This window comes from Canis lupus, chromosome 20, assembly GCF_048164855.1.
Source record: "Canis lupus baileyi chromosome 20, mCanLup2.hap1, whole genome shotgun sequence".
NCBI classification, from domain to species: domain Eukaryota; kingdom Metazoa; phylum Chordata; class Mammalia; order Carnivora; family Canidae; genus Canis; species Canis lupus.
Genome location: NC_132857.1, coordinates 31,128,592 through 31,148,196, shown reverse-complemented (window position 1 = coordinate 31,148,196; position 19,605 = coordinate 31,128,592). Strand labels below are relative to the sequence as shown.

Here is a 19,605-nt window from a genome sequence, read left to right as displayed (position 1 = left end):
CCTGACTTTTATGGGGAGGAGTATTAGGGTAACAGCAGACCTCTCCACAGAGACCTGGCAGGCCAGAAAGGGCTGGCAGGATGTATTCAGGGTCCTAAATGAGAAAAGCATGCAACCAAGCATACTTGACCCAGCAAGGCTCTCATTCAGAATGGAAGGAGAGATAAAGAGCTTCCAAGACAGGCAGGAACTGAAAGAATATGTGACTTCCAAACCAGCTCTGCAAGAAATTTTAAGGGGGACTCTTAAAATTCCCCTTTAAGAAGAAGTCCAGTGGAACAATCCACAAAAACAAAGACTGAATAGATATCATGGTGACACTAAACTCATATTTGTCAATAGTAACTCTGAACGTGAACGGGCTTAATGACCCCATCAAAAGGCGCAGGGTTTCAGACTGGATAAAAAAGCAGGACCCATCTATTTGCTGTCTACAAGAGACTCATTTTAGACAGAAGGACACCTACAGCCTGAAAATAAAAGGTTGGAGAACCATTTACCATTCAAATGGTCCTCAAAAGAAAGCAGGGGTAGCCATCCTTATATCAGATAAACTAAAATTTACCCGGAAGACTGTAGTGAGAGATGAAGAGGGACACTATATCATACTTAAAGGATCTATTCAACAAGAGGACTTAACAGTCCTCAATATATATGCCCTGAATGTGGGAGCTGACAAATATTTAAATCAATTAATAACCAAAGTGAAGAAATACTTAGATAATAATACACTTATACTTGGTGACTTCAATCTATCTCTTTCTACACTCGATAGGTCTTCTAAGCACAACATCTCCAAAGAAACGAGAGCTTTAAATGATACACTGGACCAGATGGATTTCACAGATATCTACAGAACTTTACATCCAAACTCAACTGAATACACATTCTTTTCAAGTGCACATGGAACTTTCTCCAGAGTAGACTACATACTAGATCACGAATCGGGTCTGAACCGATACCAAAAGATTGGGATCGTCCCCTGCATATTCTCAGACCATAATGCCTTGAAATTAGAACTAAATCACAACAAGAAGTTTGGAAGGACCTCAAACACGGGGAGGTTAAGGACCATCCTGCTAAAAGATGAAAGGGTCAACCAGGAAATTAAGGAAGAATTAAAAAGATTCATGGAAACTAATGAGAATGAAGATGCAACCGTTCAAAATCTGGGATGCAGCAAAAGCAGTCCTGAGGGGGAAATACATCGCAATACAAGCATCCATTCAAAAACTGGAAAGAACTCAAATACAAAAGCTAACCTTACACCTAAAGGAGCTAGAGACAAAACAGCAAATAGACCCTACACCCAGCAGAAGAAGAGAGTTAATAAAGATTCGAGCAGAACACAACGAAATCGAGACCAGAAGAACTGTGGAACAGATCAACAGAACCAGGAGTTGGTTCTTTGAAAGAATTAATAAGATATATAAACCATTAGCCAGCCTTATTAAAGAGAAGAGAGAGAAGACTTAAATTAATAAAATCATGAATGAGAAAGGAGAGATCACTACCAACACCAAGGAAATACAAACGATTTTAAAAACATATTATGAACAGCTATACGCCAATAAACTAGGCAGTCTAGAAGAAAATAAATGGGCGCATTCCTGGAAAGCCACAAACTATCAAAACTGGAACAGGAAGAAATAGAAAACCTACAGGCCAATAACCAGGGAGGAAATTGAAGCAGTCATCAAAAACCTTCCAAGACACAAAAATCCAGGGTCAGATGGCTTCCCAGGGAATTCTATCAAACGTTTAAAGAAGAAACCATACCTATTCTACTAAAGATGTTTGAAAAGATAGAAAGAGATGGAGTACTTCCAAACTCGTTCAATGAGGGCATCATCACCTTAATTCCAAAAGCAGACAAAGACCCCATCAAAAAGGAGAATTACAGATCAATATCCCTGATGAACATGGATGCAAAAATTCTCAACAGTTACTAGCCAATAGGATACAACAGTACATTAAGAAAATTATTCACCATGACCAAGTAGGATTTATCCCCGGGACACAAGGCTCTTTCAACACTCGTAAAACAATCAATGTGATTCATCATATCAGCAAGAGAAAAACCAAGAACCATATGATTCTCTCATTAGATGCAGAGAAAGCATTTGACAAAATACAGCATCTATTCCTGATCAAAACTCTTCAGAGTGTAGGGATAGAGGGAACATTCCTCAACATCTTAAAAGCCATCTACGAAAAGCCCACAGCAAATATCATTCTCAATGGGGAAGCACTGGGAGCCTTTCCCCTAAGATCAGGAACAAGACAGGGATGTCCACTCTCACCACTGCTATTCAACATAGTACTGGAAGTCCTAGCCTCAGCAATCAGACAACAGCAATTGACAATCAGACAATGCCTTTAAAAGACATTAAAGGCATTCAAATTGTCAAAGAAGTCAAACTCTCCCTCTTCACAGATGACATGATACTCTACATAGAAAACCCAAAAGCCTCCACCCCAAGATTGCTAGAACTCACAGCAATTTGGTAATGTGGCAGGATACAAAATCAATGCCCAGAAATCAGTGGCATTTCTATACACTAACAATGAGACTGAAGAAAAAGAAATGAAAAAAATAAATAAATAAAAAATAAAAAAAAAGAAAAAGAAATGAAGGAGTCAATCCCATTTAAAATTGCACCCAAAAGCATAAGATACCTGGGAATAAACCTAACCAAAGAGGTAAAGGATCTATACCCTTAAAACTATAGAACACTTCTGAAAGAAATTGAGGAAGACACAAAGAGATGGAAAAATATTCCATGCTCATGGATTGGCAGAGTTAATATTGTGAAAATGTCAATGTTACCCAGGGCAATATACACGTTTAATGCAATCCCTATCAAAATACCATGGACTTTCTTCAGAGAGTTAGAAGAAATTATTTTAAGATTTGTGGGGAATCAGAAAAGACCCCGAATAGCCAGGGGAATTTTAAAAAAGAAAACCATATCTGGGGGCATCACAATGCCAGATTTCAGGTTGTACTACAAAGCTGTGGTCATCAAGACAGTGTGGTACTGGCACAAAAACAGACACATAGATCAGTGGAACAGAATAGAGAACCCAGAAGTGGACCCTGAACTTTATGGTCAACTAATATTTGATAAAGAAAAAAAAGACTATCCACTGGAAGAAAGACAGTCTCTTCAATAAATGGTGCTGGGAAAATTGGACATCCACATGCAGAAGAATGAAACTAGACCACTCTCTTGCACCAGACACAAAGATAAACTCAAAATGGATGAAAGATCTAAATGTGAGACAAGATTCCATCAAAATCCTACAGGAGAACACAGGCAACACCCTTTTTGAACTCGGCCACAGTAACTTCTTGCAAGATACATCCACGAAGGCAAAAGAAACAAAAGCAAAAATGAACTATTGGGACTTCATCAAGATAAGAAGCTTTTGCACAGTAACGGATATAGTCAACAGAACTAAAAGACAACCTACAGAATGGGAGAAGATATTTGCAAATGACATATCAGATAAAGGGCTAGTATCCAAGATCTATAAAGAACTTCTTAAACTCAACACCAAAGAAACAAACAATCCAATCATGAAATGGGCAAAAGACATGAAGAGAAATCTTACAGAGGAAGACATAGACATGGCCAACACGCACATGAGAAAATGCTCTGCATCACTTGCCATCAGGGAAATACAAATCAAAACCACAATGAGATACCACCTCACACCAGTGAGGATGGGGAAAATTAACAAGGCAGGAAACAACAAATGTTGTTCCAGTGTAAGGGAACCCTCTTACACTGTTGGTGGGAATGTGAACTGGTGCAGCCACTCTGGAAAACTGTGTGGAGGTTCCTCAAAGAGTTAAAAATAGACCTGCCCTACGACCCAGCAATTGCACTGCTGGGGATTTACCCCAAAGATACAGATGCAATGAAACGCCGGGACACCTGCACCCCGATGTTTCTAGCAGCAATGGCCACAATAGCCAAACTGTGGAAGGAGCCTCGGTGTCCATCGCAAGATGAATGGATAAAGAAGATGTGGTCTATGTATACAATGGAATATTCCTCAGCCATTAGAAACGACAAATACCCACCATTTGCTTCAACGTGGGTGGAACTGGAGGGTATTATGCTGAGTGAAGTAAGTCACTCGGAGAAGGACAAACATTATATGTTCTCATTCATTTGGGGAATATAAATAATAGTGAAAGGGAATATAAGGGAAGGGAGAAGAAATGTGTGGGAAATATCAGAAAGGGAGACAGAACATAAAGACTCCTAACTCTGGGAAAGGAACTAGGGGTGGTGGAAGGGGAGGAGGGCAGTGGGTGGGGGTGAATGGGTGACGGGCACTGAGGGGGGCACTTGACGGGATGAGCACTGGGTGTTATTCTGTATATTGGTAAATTGAACACCAATAAAAAGTAAACTTTTTATAAAAAAAAGAATTTTTATTTGAAGCTGTCTGATCCTGGACTTTTGTTGGGAGTTTTTTGATAACTGATTCAGTTTCATTGCTGGTGATCAGTCTGTTCAAATTCTCTTTTTCATCCTAATTCGATTTTGAGGAGTTAAATGTTACTAGGAATTTATCCATTTCTTCTAGGTCGTCCAATTTGTTGGATATAATCTTTCATGATATTGTCTAATAACCCTTCCTATTCCAGTGGTGTTGATTGTTATTTCTCCTCTTTCATTTCTGATTTTGCTTACTTGAATCCTTTCTCTTTGTCTTTTTATAAGCCTGGCTAAAGGTTTATCAATTGTGTGGAACTCTTCAAAAAACCAGTTCTTGGGCAGCCTGGGTGGCTCAGTGGTTTAGCGCCTGCTTTGGCCCAGGGCATGATCCTGGGGACCCAGGATCGAGTCCCACGTCGGGCTCCCTGCATGGGGCCTGCTTCTCCCTCTGCCTGTGTCTCTGCCTCTCTCTCTCTCTCTCTCTCTCTGTTTCTCTCATGAATAAATAAATAAAATCTTAAAAAAAAGAACCAGTTCCTCATTTTAATGATCTGTTCTACTTTTTGTTTGTTTGTTTCTATTTGTTTGTCTCTGCTCTAATCTTTATCATTTCTTTCCTTCTATTAGCATGGGGTTCTGTTTGTCCTTTTTCTAGCTCTTTTAGCTCGTTTATTTGATATTTTTCTTACTTCTTAATGCAGGTCTGTATTGCTATAAACTTTCCTCTAGAACCACTTTTGCTGCATCCCAAAGATTTTGGTTTATTCTTTTCTTCATTTTCAAGTATTTATTGATTTATTCTTTGATTTCTTGGTTGATCCATTCATTGTTTAGTAGCATGTTATTTAACCTCCATGTATTTATGTTTTTTCCAGATTTTTTTCTTGCTCTTGATTTCTAGTTTCATAGCATTGTGGTTGGAAAAGATGCACGTTATAACTTCAATCCTTTTAAATTTGTTGAAACTTGTTTTATGGCCTAATATGTGAACTATGTCCATGTGCTCTTGAGAAGAATAGAGATTCTGCTTTTTTAGGATAGAATGTTCTGAATATATCTGGTAGATCCATCTAGTCCAATGTGTTATTCAAAGCCAGTGTTTCTTTATTGATTTTCTGTTTGGATGATCTATCAATTGATGTAAGTGATTAATGTCACCTACTATTATTGTATTACTATCAACTCCTTCTTTAATAGATCTTTATGTATTTGAATACTCCCATGTTGGGTGCATAAATATTTACAATTGCTATATCTTCTTGTTGAATTGTTCCCTTTATGATTATATGTGTCCTTTTTTTAATTGTTGTTGTTACAGTCTTTTTTTAAAGTCATCTTGTCCAATATGAGTATTGCTACTCTAGCTTTCTTTTCAGTTTATTTTGCATGAAAAGTATTTTTTCATCCCTTTATTTTCAGTCTGCATGTGTGTTTAGATCTGAAATGAGTCTTTTGCAGGCAGCATATAGATGGTCTTGCTTTTCTACTATGGAACACTTTAAAAACAAGTGTACTGATGATTTCATTACGACTGTATGCATCTTTAACAAAGAAGACCTTTTTATCTGTTGCAATAAAACCAATTTCCACTATCATACCAAACCAAAATTAAATTTAAAAAATACTTTCTTGATATCATCTGATGCCAAATTGTATTTATTTATGTTTTGCTTGTCTTTGTGTGTGTGTGTGTGTGTGTGTAAGTCTACACATAGTGTTTGACTGCTGTGTCTCTTGCATCCCTATCTTCTTTTTACTATCTTTTTTTTTAAGGAAACTGAGTCATATGTTCCCACATTCTGGATTTAGCTAATTGCATCCTTGGAGTGTTGGTGAGCATGTTTCTTTACCTCTTTTTGTAAATTAATGTTTAAATTTTGGAACTTGATTAGATCGCCTTCAGATTTTTGGCAAGTCTGATGTAGTGCTGTGAATTTCTGATTATATTACATTAGAGGCACCTTAGTAATTACTTTGGGGAATGTTGAGATTGATCTGTGAGTTTGGGTATTGTTAATTTAATCCATCCATTACAAAGTCCTCTGTCAACTTATTTTTTTAATGGAATATTAAGTTACCATCAAATATATTCCATACAAGAAAGGAAGGACATGATTTGTACTTTTTCCAATTTTTAGAATAGGACTTTATTCTGTAGCATCTTCCAGGGGTGACCAAGGGACTTAGAGAGATAGATCAATGATAAATAAGTAGATGATAGATAGATAGATATTTAGATACATAATAGATAAAAAAACTAGCAGATCGTATATCTTCAAATATATAAATACAGTCATTAATTTTTTTGATACTCAAATCCTTGCATCAAATTGGCTCCAATACCATTCTTTACATACTCTAATTTTTATAGCTTTCTTATTTTCAAGCAAAAAAGGCATTTTAATCTCATTCTGTCCAAACATAAACTCAGTAAAACCCTTCTTCCTTTTAGTGGGAAAATGTGTTTAGAAACCATAGTCTGTGCATTAGAGTGCTTCCAGTACTTTCAGTGGTCCAAATGTGAAAATACATCATTAAAAATATTAAATAATGAGTTCATACTGATACTACCAACTTAAATTAAAATTTCAGAGTTATATTCTTTTACATTTTACATTTTTATTTTTTATGGTAAAATTTTAGCTTCTGTTGTCATTGACAACATAATTAGCTATTAGTTGTTCTTGATATGTATAATAGTTTAATAAATCAATACCAATATTATTTAACATGAAGGCAGTTTAATATATTTTAATATTTTTGCTATTTTTTTCTGATAAATATATCCTATTTTCTACTAATCAAGTTACTGTTTTCAATGTGTTTAAGTTTGTGAATTTATAATAAAGCTAAAGATATTTTCATTAGTCGCTTGTGGAAGATAGGGGACAACTCGTGTTTTGAAGCTGATAAAGAGGAAGCATCAGCTATCACTCTGGTTTTTCATATAATCTTGTTTATTATAAACTCATAATTAAGTGACAAATAATATTTCATTTTTATAAAATGCTCCCAGTAATCAATCAAGAAAGAATGATAGATCAGCAACATACAAATGTGTGTTTTTGGGCAAAGTCCTTATGTTTTATGAGCTTATTTATAGTATTTATAAGAGGGGATGCTTATTACAGTCTTCCCTCAGCTATCTCCCTGTAACTGAGCCAAAATTTCAGGATAAAGTGTATTAGAAATGTAGGCTAACTAAGGTAGTAATTAGTCCCCAAATATCAATGCCTTAGTAAAATAAAAGGGCTTTTTAATACCTCCTCCTCCCATTACATGCCATGTGACCCTGTTCCATGAATTCAAAGATGATACAATCTACCTCTATAACTCCATTTCCTTTTAGGTCCTTGTGATGCTCTATTTGGATTTTGGTTAGCTAAGTGATTTCCTTTGGTCAAAATTGCATTGAGCAAACCTTGCAGTCAGAGGCCTGACAATCGCTTGCCTTTTTGTTGGTTTCAGAGCCTTTATTTATGGGAATTTGCATCTGAAAGACCACAAAGGGAGAACCACAGCACCCCAACAAGCTCTGCTGACCCAGGAGCTAGGAGCAGACAAACATGCAGGCCTCATATGACATTCTGAACCTGACCAGGAACTTCCCAGATTAGCCCAGACCTGTAGAATCCTGGAATGATTGTTGTTTTAAGTTAGTTTTTTCAATGGTTTATTATATGGCAATGGATAACTGATACACTGAGAATATTAAATAAAACAAGATTAGCCAATATTATAATAGTGTGATAATACCAGGTCCATTTTATTACTGTGCATTCTTTACATGAATTCCAAACATTCTTTAAAGAAAAGTTACAAAGAAACGACTGAATGTCAGTATCACCTGAAACAATTTTTAATTTGTTTTCATTTCTCTTCACAGTGTTTAAAGATTTCTCTTTTTCTATATCTGATTTTTAAAAAAAATATTTAAAATATTTGTTTTGTTTCAAAACTTAAAATATAAATATCCACAAAGTTCTAGCTTTCATCTCTGTACCCTCTCCTCATTCTTTCTTTCTCTCCCCTTAGGTATCCATTTATATTAGTTGTTACATTAATATTTTGGGAGGCATTTTAGAGATTTGTTAGTGAATTTGGTAACTGATACAAATACAGTTAAATTTGTAATTGATACATAGACAACTAGGCTAACGAGAGAATAAGGCAGTTATTAATTTACAGAAGAACTACATTTGTTTCAGAAAAAGAAAATCACTTTATAAGATTAGCTAATTGTGAATAGCATGTAAATTGTCACATCAATGTAAACAGTATCCATTGATATAACTAAAACTATAATACAACTATATTGGAAGTTTGGGAATGGGGGAAAGTTCTTTGAATATGGGGAGTGAGTGAAAAGCCAGTCTTATCTCTTATGCTGGTAAGTGAATAAATAACCTGTATAAGTGAAAAAAACCCCAAGAAATAGCAATTTGGACATGTTATACAGAGAAAGAAACAGTCAATATCAAAAGAATGAACTAAGAACTAAAAGTCATCATCTCTGCAGAAGGGAGGTAGAACCTGTTTGTTGGTTTTTCACAACGAGCCCTGTGATTATCTTATGAGTGTCTCTTTGAAGTCTTACTAGTTGTATGAGGTACTCTCTTTCTTATAATTATGGCCCCTTGAGAAATTAATGCATTGAGAGTTTATCAGCTATCTATTGCTGTGTAATGACTTATAGCAAAACTTGGCATCTGGAAACAACAGATATTAATATCTCATAGTTTCCCTGGGTTCTTGAAAAATTTAGCTGGATGGATCTGGCTCAATCTCTCCTATGTCTGCAATTAAGATGTCAGTCAGAAATGCAGTCGTTTTGGTGTTTGACTCTGGAAATCTGCTTCAGGGCTCAGTCACATGGCATGCCCAGAAGACTTCAAGCTCACTCAAGTGGGCCTTTTCCCAGGACAGCCTCAGGACAGAATACTTGGCTTTTCTGACAGCAAATGATCCAGGAGCATCCAAGATGGAGGCCACAGCCTTTTTAAAATCTAGTCTTGGAAATGACATCTATCACCTTTGTCATATTCTGTTAGAGGCATCTCCGTAAGTTCAGCCCACACACAAGAGGAGAGCATTAATTCAGGAACAAAATATGAATGCTAAGGATGTGGATAAGATGAATTATCTTAGAGGTTGCTTACCGCAGGAGAAGTGGCTTCTCCCAGTTCCCATAAGTAAGTGTAAGTGGTAGCCCTATGATGCAGAATCACCCAATTTGATTCCAGGGCTCATGTTCTTAACCACTACGTAACTCCCACATGTTGCCTGCATGGTCTTTACCCTGCAGGGGAAAGCAGTACCTCCTTTCACGCCATCTTGGAAGTGTGGGGGTGGTGGGAGGGATAACAACACATAAGAGCTGACTTTCATATGTGTGGCACACAGCCAGGTATGTTAGATTTGGGCAAACAGAAGTAAACTATATGTTATACTCAATATATAAGATGAAAACTATGACTCACCCATTTACCTCTGGTTCCGAAAGTGTGCATGACTGCAAGAAAGAATTATAGGAGTACAAGGATAACCTTGAATTCACTCTAATTTATAAAAAGTCAAACCCTCTCAAGCTTTAGAACTTTATTGGTAATGAATTATCTGAGGCACCCCTCACACTTGATCATGACAAAGTACAGCTTCATATTTCTGGGATGGGGCATTAGTCACAGGGGCATGTTGGCTAAGGTGAAGAGTTGGTGCTATATCTTTAAAGCTGTTGGGAGCCACTGAACTGTTTTAAGCATGGGGGGATGACATAATTGGATATGTACTTGCTGCTCTGAGCTATACCATTTTGTCTAAAACATCAGATGACATTCTACATTCTCATGCATGAGACAGCAGATGCCTCCTTTACACACCACCAAATTCATTCATGTTACTGTAATGAGATTTATAAATTTCTCATATCTATATATTGGTCAAAGTACCCTATCTCAAGGCACCCGTGTCTGCCTCTCTCTGTGCACATAAACAACTTTGTGGCTACAGTCAGGCTCTGAGTTTTCTACGGCACAGACTGATTGCCTCATTCATGGTCTGTTGTCAGGTGGCAACCCCACTGTTGACACATATTAGGAACTCAAGCTGTTAAATCAAAATGGACTCTTCTTGATGTGGCACCTGCTCTATGTTTTAGGAACTATACTGAGTTCTGGATGTGCAGAAATAAGATAATGTCATTTTATTTTATTAATTAAAAAGTCATGACCATATATATTCATTCAGTTTTTCATTCACTAATCAAACACTTTTGAACTCCTGTGAATGTGGCACTGTGCCCGGTGCTGGGACACAGCATCATACAGTACAGGGCCACAGCTCTTGCAGCTTCTGGGGTTCCTGGGGAGACAGAGCAGTGTATGATGATCCTACCTCAGTACAGGCTCCTACATGAGTGCAGAAAAGGACCACAGTTGAAGGAAGGGGAGACTTTTTGGAGGAGGAACCTCTGAGCTGCTCAGAAGAATGGATGCTAGGAAGAATGGAGAGGCAATTCCATTAAGTATTGGGACAGTGGGTTGCTAAGAATTGAGTGGGGGGAGTGGGAAATCAAGGCTATTTAAGGGGAAGGAATCAACAATGAAAGTAAATATTAGTAGGAATTACTGATCCTTCCAAAATGATACACAGAGCCTCCCAAAGCTTCATCTCTGCTGTCTTTGTGTCTTTTCAGCTCTGTATGAGCAATCCTGCGAGGTATACAGGCATCAAGGGAACACAGCTGGCTTCTTCTACATCGATTCTGATGGCAGCGGGCCATTGGGACCCCTCCAAGTGTACTGCAACATCACAGGTAAGGATCAGAATCTCCACTCATGCTTAACCTAGCTATGTGATGGTACACAGCAGAGGAAGGGCCACTGGAAGGGGACGTGTGTAAATAACAATGTAAAGAACCAACTTCAGGGAGGGTGTATTTAAGTAAATAATAGAAATTAGGAGCTGAATTATCTTCATGGGAGAGGAAGACTTAAAGGTCTTGATCACATTCTGCAGAACCACGAATTTACTATGACGCATTTTCTGTAGAGCTTGCCAAGGACATTTTCTCTCTTAAAACTCAAAAGCAGAAAGAAAAGAAAAACAACTAAATAAACAAAAAACAAAACTCAAAATCAATAAGGGAACTTTGAGTCAGGAAGTGAGAAAGTGTGATTCATGTCTGGCCTCGGGGATAGTGTGAATCCTTTATGCTCTCTGGGCTTCAGTTGATCATCAGTGAAATGGGAAAAGTAGTTCCTTCTTCCCAGAGTTGAGGATTAGACACAATCATGAGTATTGGAGAAAGTAGCCAGGCTAGTCATCCAGTAGAGGCCTAATTAAAAAAAAAAAAAAAAAAAAAAAAAAAAAAGTGAGCTATTTGCATTTTCCTGGCCACTCCTTTCTTTCTAAACTGCAGAAAGATATAGTGAGAATCAATTATTGCATGGATTTAGAAACAATATATTATCACTAAGTTATTCTGAACAATAATTCTATGAAGCCAAAACCTGATGCAATAGTTCTTGAAAATACAGCAGTGCAGGTACACTCTCCATTGTGAGTGTCCTTAATTGGCATATACACATTTTTGTGTGTTTGTCTCAGGCACTTACCTTTGGAAATGACAGCAGAATCGTGTAATAAACTAGGAAAGTAGGGGATATTAAGGCTCACTGAGTCCTCAGGCCTCAGGCTTTCCTGCAACAAGGCACACACATTCAAAGAGCTCTTTCTGTAGTCACAGGCTGGAGTGGGCACTGAGGGCTTGCAGAGAAATAAGACATGGACACTCTCACTTAGGAAGCAGTAATATTGGGGAAAATGCCATGCACTTTCACAGATACAAATGTAAGCAAACCATTGCAAAAATGGTGATTATGGGCACTTAGCAATTTGTTCATCTGGATACAAACAGCCACACTTTTTCTGCAGTAGATGCTAGTTACACAGAATTAGATGCATTTCATCACATTTCCTTAATACTTCATCTCTCCAAACTGCATATATGCTGGCTGCTTCTCAACTGTCCCATAACATAATTAGAATTTGTGATACTGTTTCCTTTTCTTTGTTACGGTAACCTATAGTGTTGAACCATAGGTGAAGAACTAGTTTTCTCTGTGGATCTTGAGTATTTTCAAAATGTAATTAACAAACGGAACTCCAGGATTCTTGTTAAAAATTCAGACTTTCTAGCTTGAGAAATTCGAATTCAGTAAATGCCCTTTTACTAAGTCACCTAAATGATTCTGATGCAAACAGTCCCTGGCCTACAAGTTACCAAAAAATGGAGAAAGTGATTTGTCTACAGAATAAGAGCAAGGGCACCAATGCCTGCTAAAGAGAGATTAGGTGTGATTGCTCAGCTCCTGCCCACTTTGGGAGCTGAACTGAGTTTACCAATACCATCTCTTGCACTCCTCACGATAAAAACCTGAGTTAGATATTTTTATCTCTATCTTACATAGAAGGAAAGAGAATATGAGAATTTCATGACTTGCTCGAGGTAATAAATACTGGGACTAATAGTCAAGACTCAGGAAGCAAACAAAACCTTCTGGTGCAGTAATAATTTATATCATTCAAACAGTAATTGGATACTTTGTATTGCTTATGTTTTGCTTTATACAGTGATTTTATTTTTGTTATAAAATAAATCAATATTAATTATAGAAAATTTAAGGAAAAAACAAGGTCTGAAGAAATTGTTAAACTTACCTATAAACCACAATCCACAGATTGCTGTTGTTATTTTGTTAGGATTTCCTTGGGATTTTTTTTTTCTGTGAATATTTGTGTGTTTCTTCTATGAATGTATATATTTTTAAATATATATTTTAAAATCATGAATTTGATAGACAAACATAGACTTGCCTTTATATCATGAAAATATATTTTGAGACTAAAATATATGCATTAAATATAGCTGAAATTTTTAAAACTCTTCAAAATAGTATGTCATGGGGAGTATAATTCATTCATAGGTCTTATTAACATGGTGCTCCCTGATTCTTTGTAAAGGTTTCTCTTGGGATGTATGTATGATATTTTGTCCAGGAGTGGCTAAAGAGGAATTCTTACTTGTACTTTAAAGGTTGCTGTTTTGCTGATGTGATACTAAAGGAATCAGGACCTCAGGGTTGTGTCCTGGAGTTCATATGCTTGATTAGGAATTAGTGGGCATTTCTTTAACTATGCTTTTCTGGTTACATGGAGTTGCAAAACGGTTTTGCTTTCATTTTTGTTTTCTAAAAGAACTATAGAAATAAAAGCAAACCTTGGTACAGGCTAAATTCTGTAATTCTCATATTTAACCAACACACATTTTAATACATAAATATATAATCAGATACATATTTTTCTGAGTGTTAAATGTTAAGTATGAGTGACTTGTGACACCAATAGAAGTGTGACAAAGTGGCTGAGGGAAGAGAGAGGAGGAGGGACAGAAGGAATGGACAAAGAGAAGAGAGGACACAGAACAGTGTGGGGTGGGGTGGAGGGAGACTCTGTGCCTAACTCCACTCTCTGAAAACACAAAACACGCTGTTCTCTGCACTTTCCAGCAGCTTTATTGGGGTAATCGCACAGAGTATAAATGACACCAGAAGGCGGGGGACCTGGATTCTCTCTCTGCACCTTGCGCCAGTCAGCTGAGTGCCCCTGGCCTAGTTACACATAAATAAGATCTGGGAATCCTAAAATAAGGATCTGGGGCCAGGTGGTCTCACAGGCCTACCTCATTTAGAATTCCCTGAGAGATCATTTGAGGCTTGACAGAAAAGGAGATGTTTCTCCTAAGAAGTCTACAGATACTTGCAAATAGATGTCAGGAGGGTGAAGGACAGGTTTTAGTTTGGAAAACAGTAAATTCAATCTCAGCTGCATCTCTCTTCACAATGTGCCCTGGGGGAACATTGGCTTCCTATTCCTATAGGCGAGGTGGCACCTTACCCCACCCAGGAGATTTATGTCTGTGCATGTCACCTAGCACAGGGTGGTCTTGGGGAGAAGAGCTCCTCAAAAGCTCACAAAGCAAAGGTCCCATTCACTGGAAGGCAGCATGATCTCTGCATGGAGATGGTATGTCAATTAATGGGAGTAACCAAAGGGGGTGATTAGGCTTATTTATAAAGTGGACTGAATCTAAACCTCTACACGTTTTGACAGTGTGCCTGCCATATCCCACGCTGTGTTTTAAGTTGGTTCACCGCAGCACTAGTGGATAGGAGAGAGGGAAGGCCTACCATTTGGATGGAGTGTTGAGTGAAATTATGGTAAAGAAGATAAAAAGTTTCAGTAGGAATAAACATTTGGCCTACTTCTAACATCTCTATATATGATTTACAATTCAGTTCAGCTCAATATAAGTTTGCACATTTCAGGCACTGTGCATACTGCTAAGGGTATACAAAATAGTGCCTGTATAAGTTTCTCTAGGCTGCTGTAACAAATTGAGTGGCTTAAAAATATCCAGAAATGTATGTGTCACAGTTCTGGAGGCTGCAAGTCCAAAATCAAGGTTCTTTAGGGGCACACTACCTCTGAAACCTGTAGGGGAGAATCCTTTCTTGCCTCTTCTGCCTTCTGCTGGATTGCCTACCTCTGGGCATTCCTAGGCCTTAACAGCAACATTTTGGTGACTGCCTCCCCATATTGTCACCCTGCTTCCATGTCAGGGTCACATGTAATTTTTTCCTCTCATGTGTCTGTTTCTTCTTTTCTTATACAGATATTAGTCATATTGGATTAGGATCTACTCTAATGGAGTATCACATCCTAGGTTGATTACATTGCAAAGAACCTATTTTCAACTAAGGTCACACACACAGATGTCAAGGGTTAGTACTTCCACGTATCTTTTTGCACAGAATTCAACCTATAATGGTATCATTTCAGTCTCCTTTGCAGTCTCCTTAATCATAGAAAAGACACAGAAGCAATTATAAGGCTCATGACAGGGTATGTATAGTGTTCTGGGATCCCACTGGAGGGACACCCTAACCCAGTCTCCTATAGAGTCCAAGGGCTTTTGGGCAGGCAGGCAACATATCTCTAGAACCTGGATGGGGAGTAGGAACTGGACATAAGAAGGGGAAAAGGAGAGGGACGTCTGGGTGGCTCAGTGGTTGAGCATCTTCCTTTGGCTCAGGGTATGATCGTGGGGTCCTGGGATTGAGTCCCGCGTTAGACTCCCCACAGGGAACCTGCTTCTCCCTCTGCCTAGGTCTCTACCTTCTGCCTCTCTCTCTGTGTCTCTCATGAATAAATAAATTAAAATCTAAAAGAAAAGAAGGAAGAAGAAGGAGAAGGAGAAGGAGAAGGAGAAGAAGAAGAAGAAGAAGAAGAAGAAGAAGAAGAAGAAGAAGAAGAAGAAGACATTTCCAGGAAGAGTAAATGAAGGTCAGGAAGAAAGTTCAAGGGTCCCCTGAGCCTGCATATTTGTGGGGCCCACCAAACTCACCAAGATGAGCTGCCAGTTTAGAACACTAAGGAAGTCATCAGGCTGAAAGAATAGGAAAGGATCACATTTATTTGAGTAGGGGCAAGCAAAAGCTGTTGAAGGTCCATAATCTGAACATAGTTTCCCAGCAAGGAAATCTACTAAGTCAATTTCAGGGAAGAGAAGGAATATTTTATCATAGGCAGTTATTGAGTATACAGACTGGTTAACTGTCCCTGAATGAGAGATGAACCATTTTCTGAGCACTAGCCGGAAGAGGCCATTCTCATATAATGCATGGACTGTAGCACTGTTCCCTTATCTTGAGGAGAGTGGATCACTCAGAGGGCTTGCTCAAATTAGTGACTGTTTACAAAGGTGTGAGCCTACAAAAGGAAATTACTGGAAGGGGAACACTCAGCAGAGCTAGTAGCAGAGGGGCTGTTCCCACCATCAGGCCCATGGAGGTGAAGGGAGGGGTGTTTCCAGAGTGGGAAGGAAGGCAGCATGCAGAGAAGGGGTTCTTGAGAGAACTGTAAACTCCTGTGAGGGAATAGCCAACTAGGAGCTTGGAGAATGCACTATCTATTCTTGTACTGTCCAGTCTCTTCCCTGTGTCTCCGCTGAGAACCCAGCTAGAATTCAGAAGGCAAGAGCAATTGTTGATGCAGTGTTTTTCATCAGCCTTTCTGGGCTCAGAGAAGGCAGCAGACAGATGGAGAGTGCATTGCTAGGGGGCAAATGGAAAATATCGAGGTTAGCCTGTTTAAAGAACTGTGCAAAGAAGTCTGGGGAAGCAAATGATTAGAATTCATTGAGGATCAAGGATGGTGGTGAGGTAGGAGCTATCAGCAAAATCCACAAAGCATGCAAATATAGGAAGCATGGATTTGTTTAATAGATTTCAACTTCAAGCAGAAAGGACCTCCCGTTGCACGTTAAATGGGAGTGAGATTAAGATGAATGCAAGAGGGGTGCCTGAGTGGCTCAATCATATGGACATCAACTCTTGATTTCAGCTCAGGTTATGATCTCAGAGTGGTGGGATTGAACCCCAGGTCAGGCTTTGTACTCAGCACTGCTTGAAATTGTCTTTCCTTTTGCCTCTGCCCCCCCCCCCTTTAAATAAATAAATACAATCTTAAAAAAAGATAAATGCAAGAAACATGCATTGAACAAGAGACCAAGAGAGCTAATGAACTAAAAGTTGGTAAGTCACTCAGTTGGTGATTAACTGAGGGACACATAGACCATTAAGAGAAACTATGGCATACAAAAATGTAATGTTTTGTTAAAAGGGGCACCGGGCCCCTTTTACCACTACCTGGTGGTAAAAACTCCTGGCCTTCATATGGATAATTAAGCCAATGATGTGAAGTTTGTGGTCATCCTTTGCTGTGCCAATCCAGTTGGGCAAGTAGGGAGGAGTGCATTTAAGACAACAAGGGGTCCAGCTGGATTCAGAGTTAGGTTGCTGGGAGAAAATTCATATAAGGTGGGCCTGTAGAGTAGGTTGGATGCCATCAGGAAGTGAGGGAGTTCTGGGCACTGGGATCAATACAAAGGAGAAGATGGGAATGGAGAAAGACCAGGGCACAGAATGTAGTTGAAATTAGTGAACATCTGAGGAATCTGTGCAGGAAGCTGGGGTTGAAAGATAGGAGAATGAGACATCTTGGGTGTTTCCTGCTTCCCTCAGTACAATGATTTTTTTTTTTTCTCATTAAACTTTTGTTTTAATGGGTCTCAAAATTCTATGACAGATTTTTGGTCAAGTTGTTTCCATTAAAAAGTACTGATTTTAAAAACTAATAACTTAAAACTGCCACACATGCACACACAAAAAAACAAATGGTCCACAACACATTCTCCTTTCCTTCTGAAGGTTTTACGATGCATTGTTATCATTAACCAGTCTTTTACTATTAAGCTTAAATGGTCAATTGACACAAACAGTTCTGAGACCATTCTTCTACCACTGGTTAAGACTGGGGTGGCAGGTATTGGGGATAAAACTCATTTAGCCTTCTGAGCTTTCTGGGCAGACTTGGTGACTTTGCCAGCTCCAGCTGCCTTCTTGTCCACTGCTTTGATGACATCCACAGCAACCCTCTGTCTCATGTCATGAACATCAAAACAGCCCAGAGAAGGATAGTCAGAGAATCTCTTAACACACATAGGTTTGCCAGGAACCATATCAACAATGGCAGCATCCCCAGATTTCAAGAACTTAGGACCATCTTCCAGCTTTTTTCCAGAACAACGATCTATCTTCTCCATCAGCTCAACAAACTTGCAAGCAATGTGAGCTGTGTGACAATCCATCAGAGGTGCATATCCAGCACTGATTTGGTCTGGATGGTTCAGGATAATCACCCGAGCCATGAAGCCAGCTGCTTCCATTGGTGGGTCAATTTTGCTGTCACCAGCCATGTTGTCACGACGAACATCTTTGACAGATACGTTCTTGACATTGAAGCCCACATCGTTCCCAGGTAGAGCCTCACTCAAAGCTTCATGGTGCATTTCAACAGACTTTACTTCAGTTGTAACATTGACTGGAGCAAAGGTGACCACCATGCCAGGCTTAAGAACATCAGTCTCCCCTCAGCTCACTGGGACAGTACCAATACCACCAATTTTGTAGACGTCCTGGAGAGGCAGACGCAAGGGCTTATCAGTTGGAGGAGTTGGTGGCAGAATGCGATCCAGAGCTTCAAGCAGTTTGGTTCCACTGGCATTCCCATCTTTATGGGTGACTTTCCATCCCTTGAACCAAGGCATGTTAGCACTTGGCTCCAGCATGTTGTCACCATTCCAACTAGAAATTGGCACAAATGCCAATTTGTGTTGGGGTTGTAGCCAATTTTCTTAATGCAGGTGCTGACTTCCTTAACGACTTCCTCGTATCTCTTCTGGCTGTAGGGTGGTTCAGTGGAATCCATTTTGTTAATGCCAACAATTAGTTGTTTTACACCCAGTGTGTAAGCCAGAAGGGCATCTCACGGGTCTGCCCATTCTTGGAGACCCTGCTTCAAATTCACCAACACCAGTGGCAACAATCAGGACAGCACAGTCAGCCTGAGATGTGCCTGTAATCATGTTTTTGATAAAGTCTCTGTGTCCTGGGGCATCAATGATGGTCACATAAAACTTGCTGGTCTCGAATTTCCACAGGGAGATATCAATGGTGATACCTCGTTCACATTCAGCTTTCAGTTTATCCAAGACCCAGGCATACTTGAAGGAGCCTTTTCCCACCTCAGCAGCCTCCTTCTCAAATTTTTCAATAGTTCTTTTGTCGATCCCACCACATTTGTAGATCAGGTGGCCAGTAGTGGTAGACTTGCCCGAATCTACGTGTCCAATGAGGACGATGTTGATGTGAGTCTTTTCCTTTCCCATTTTGATTTAGGTTTAGCGGTGGTTTTCATGACACCTGTGTTCTGGTGGCAAACCTGTTGTGAAAAAGCCAGTGCAATGATCAATTTGATGTTTCAACTTGGCTGGACCATGGTGCCTAGATATTGGGTCAAAACTACATTAATATTTCTGTGAGGGTGTTTTTAAATGAGAGTAACATTTAAATCCGTGAACTGTGAGCAAAGCAGATTACCCTCCAATATGTGAATGGGCCTCCTCCGATAAGTTCAAGCCCTTGGTAGAACAGAGACTGACCTCTACCAAGCAAAAAGAAATTCT

The 19,605-nt window shown here is 39.0% G+C and overlaps 1 protein-coding gene across 1 annotated transcript in view; it reads left to right on the top strand.

The window, feature by feature from the left end:
• CNTNAP5 (contactin associated protein family member 5) overlaps positions 1–19,605 on the top strand; it is a 796,877-nt gene that overhangs the window by 512,400 nt on the left and 264,872 nt on the right. Inside the window, exon 12 of the mRNA XM_072788823.1 lies at positions 11,152–11,271. Within this exon, the coding sequence (XP_072644924.1) occupies positions 11,152–11,271 (120 nt within the window). The remainder of the gene's footprint in view (positions 1–11,151; positions 11,272–19,605) is intronic.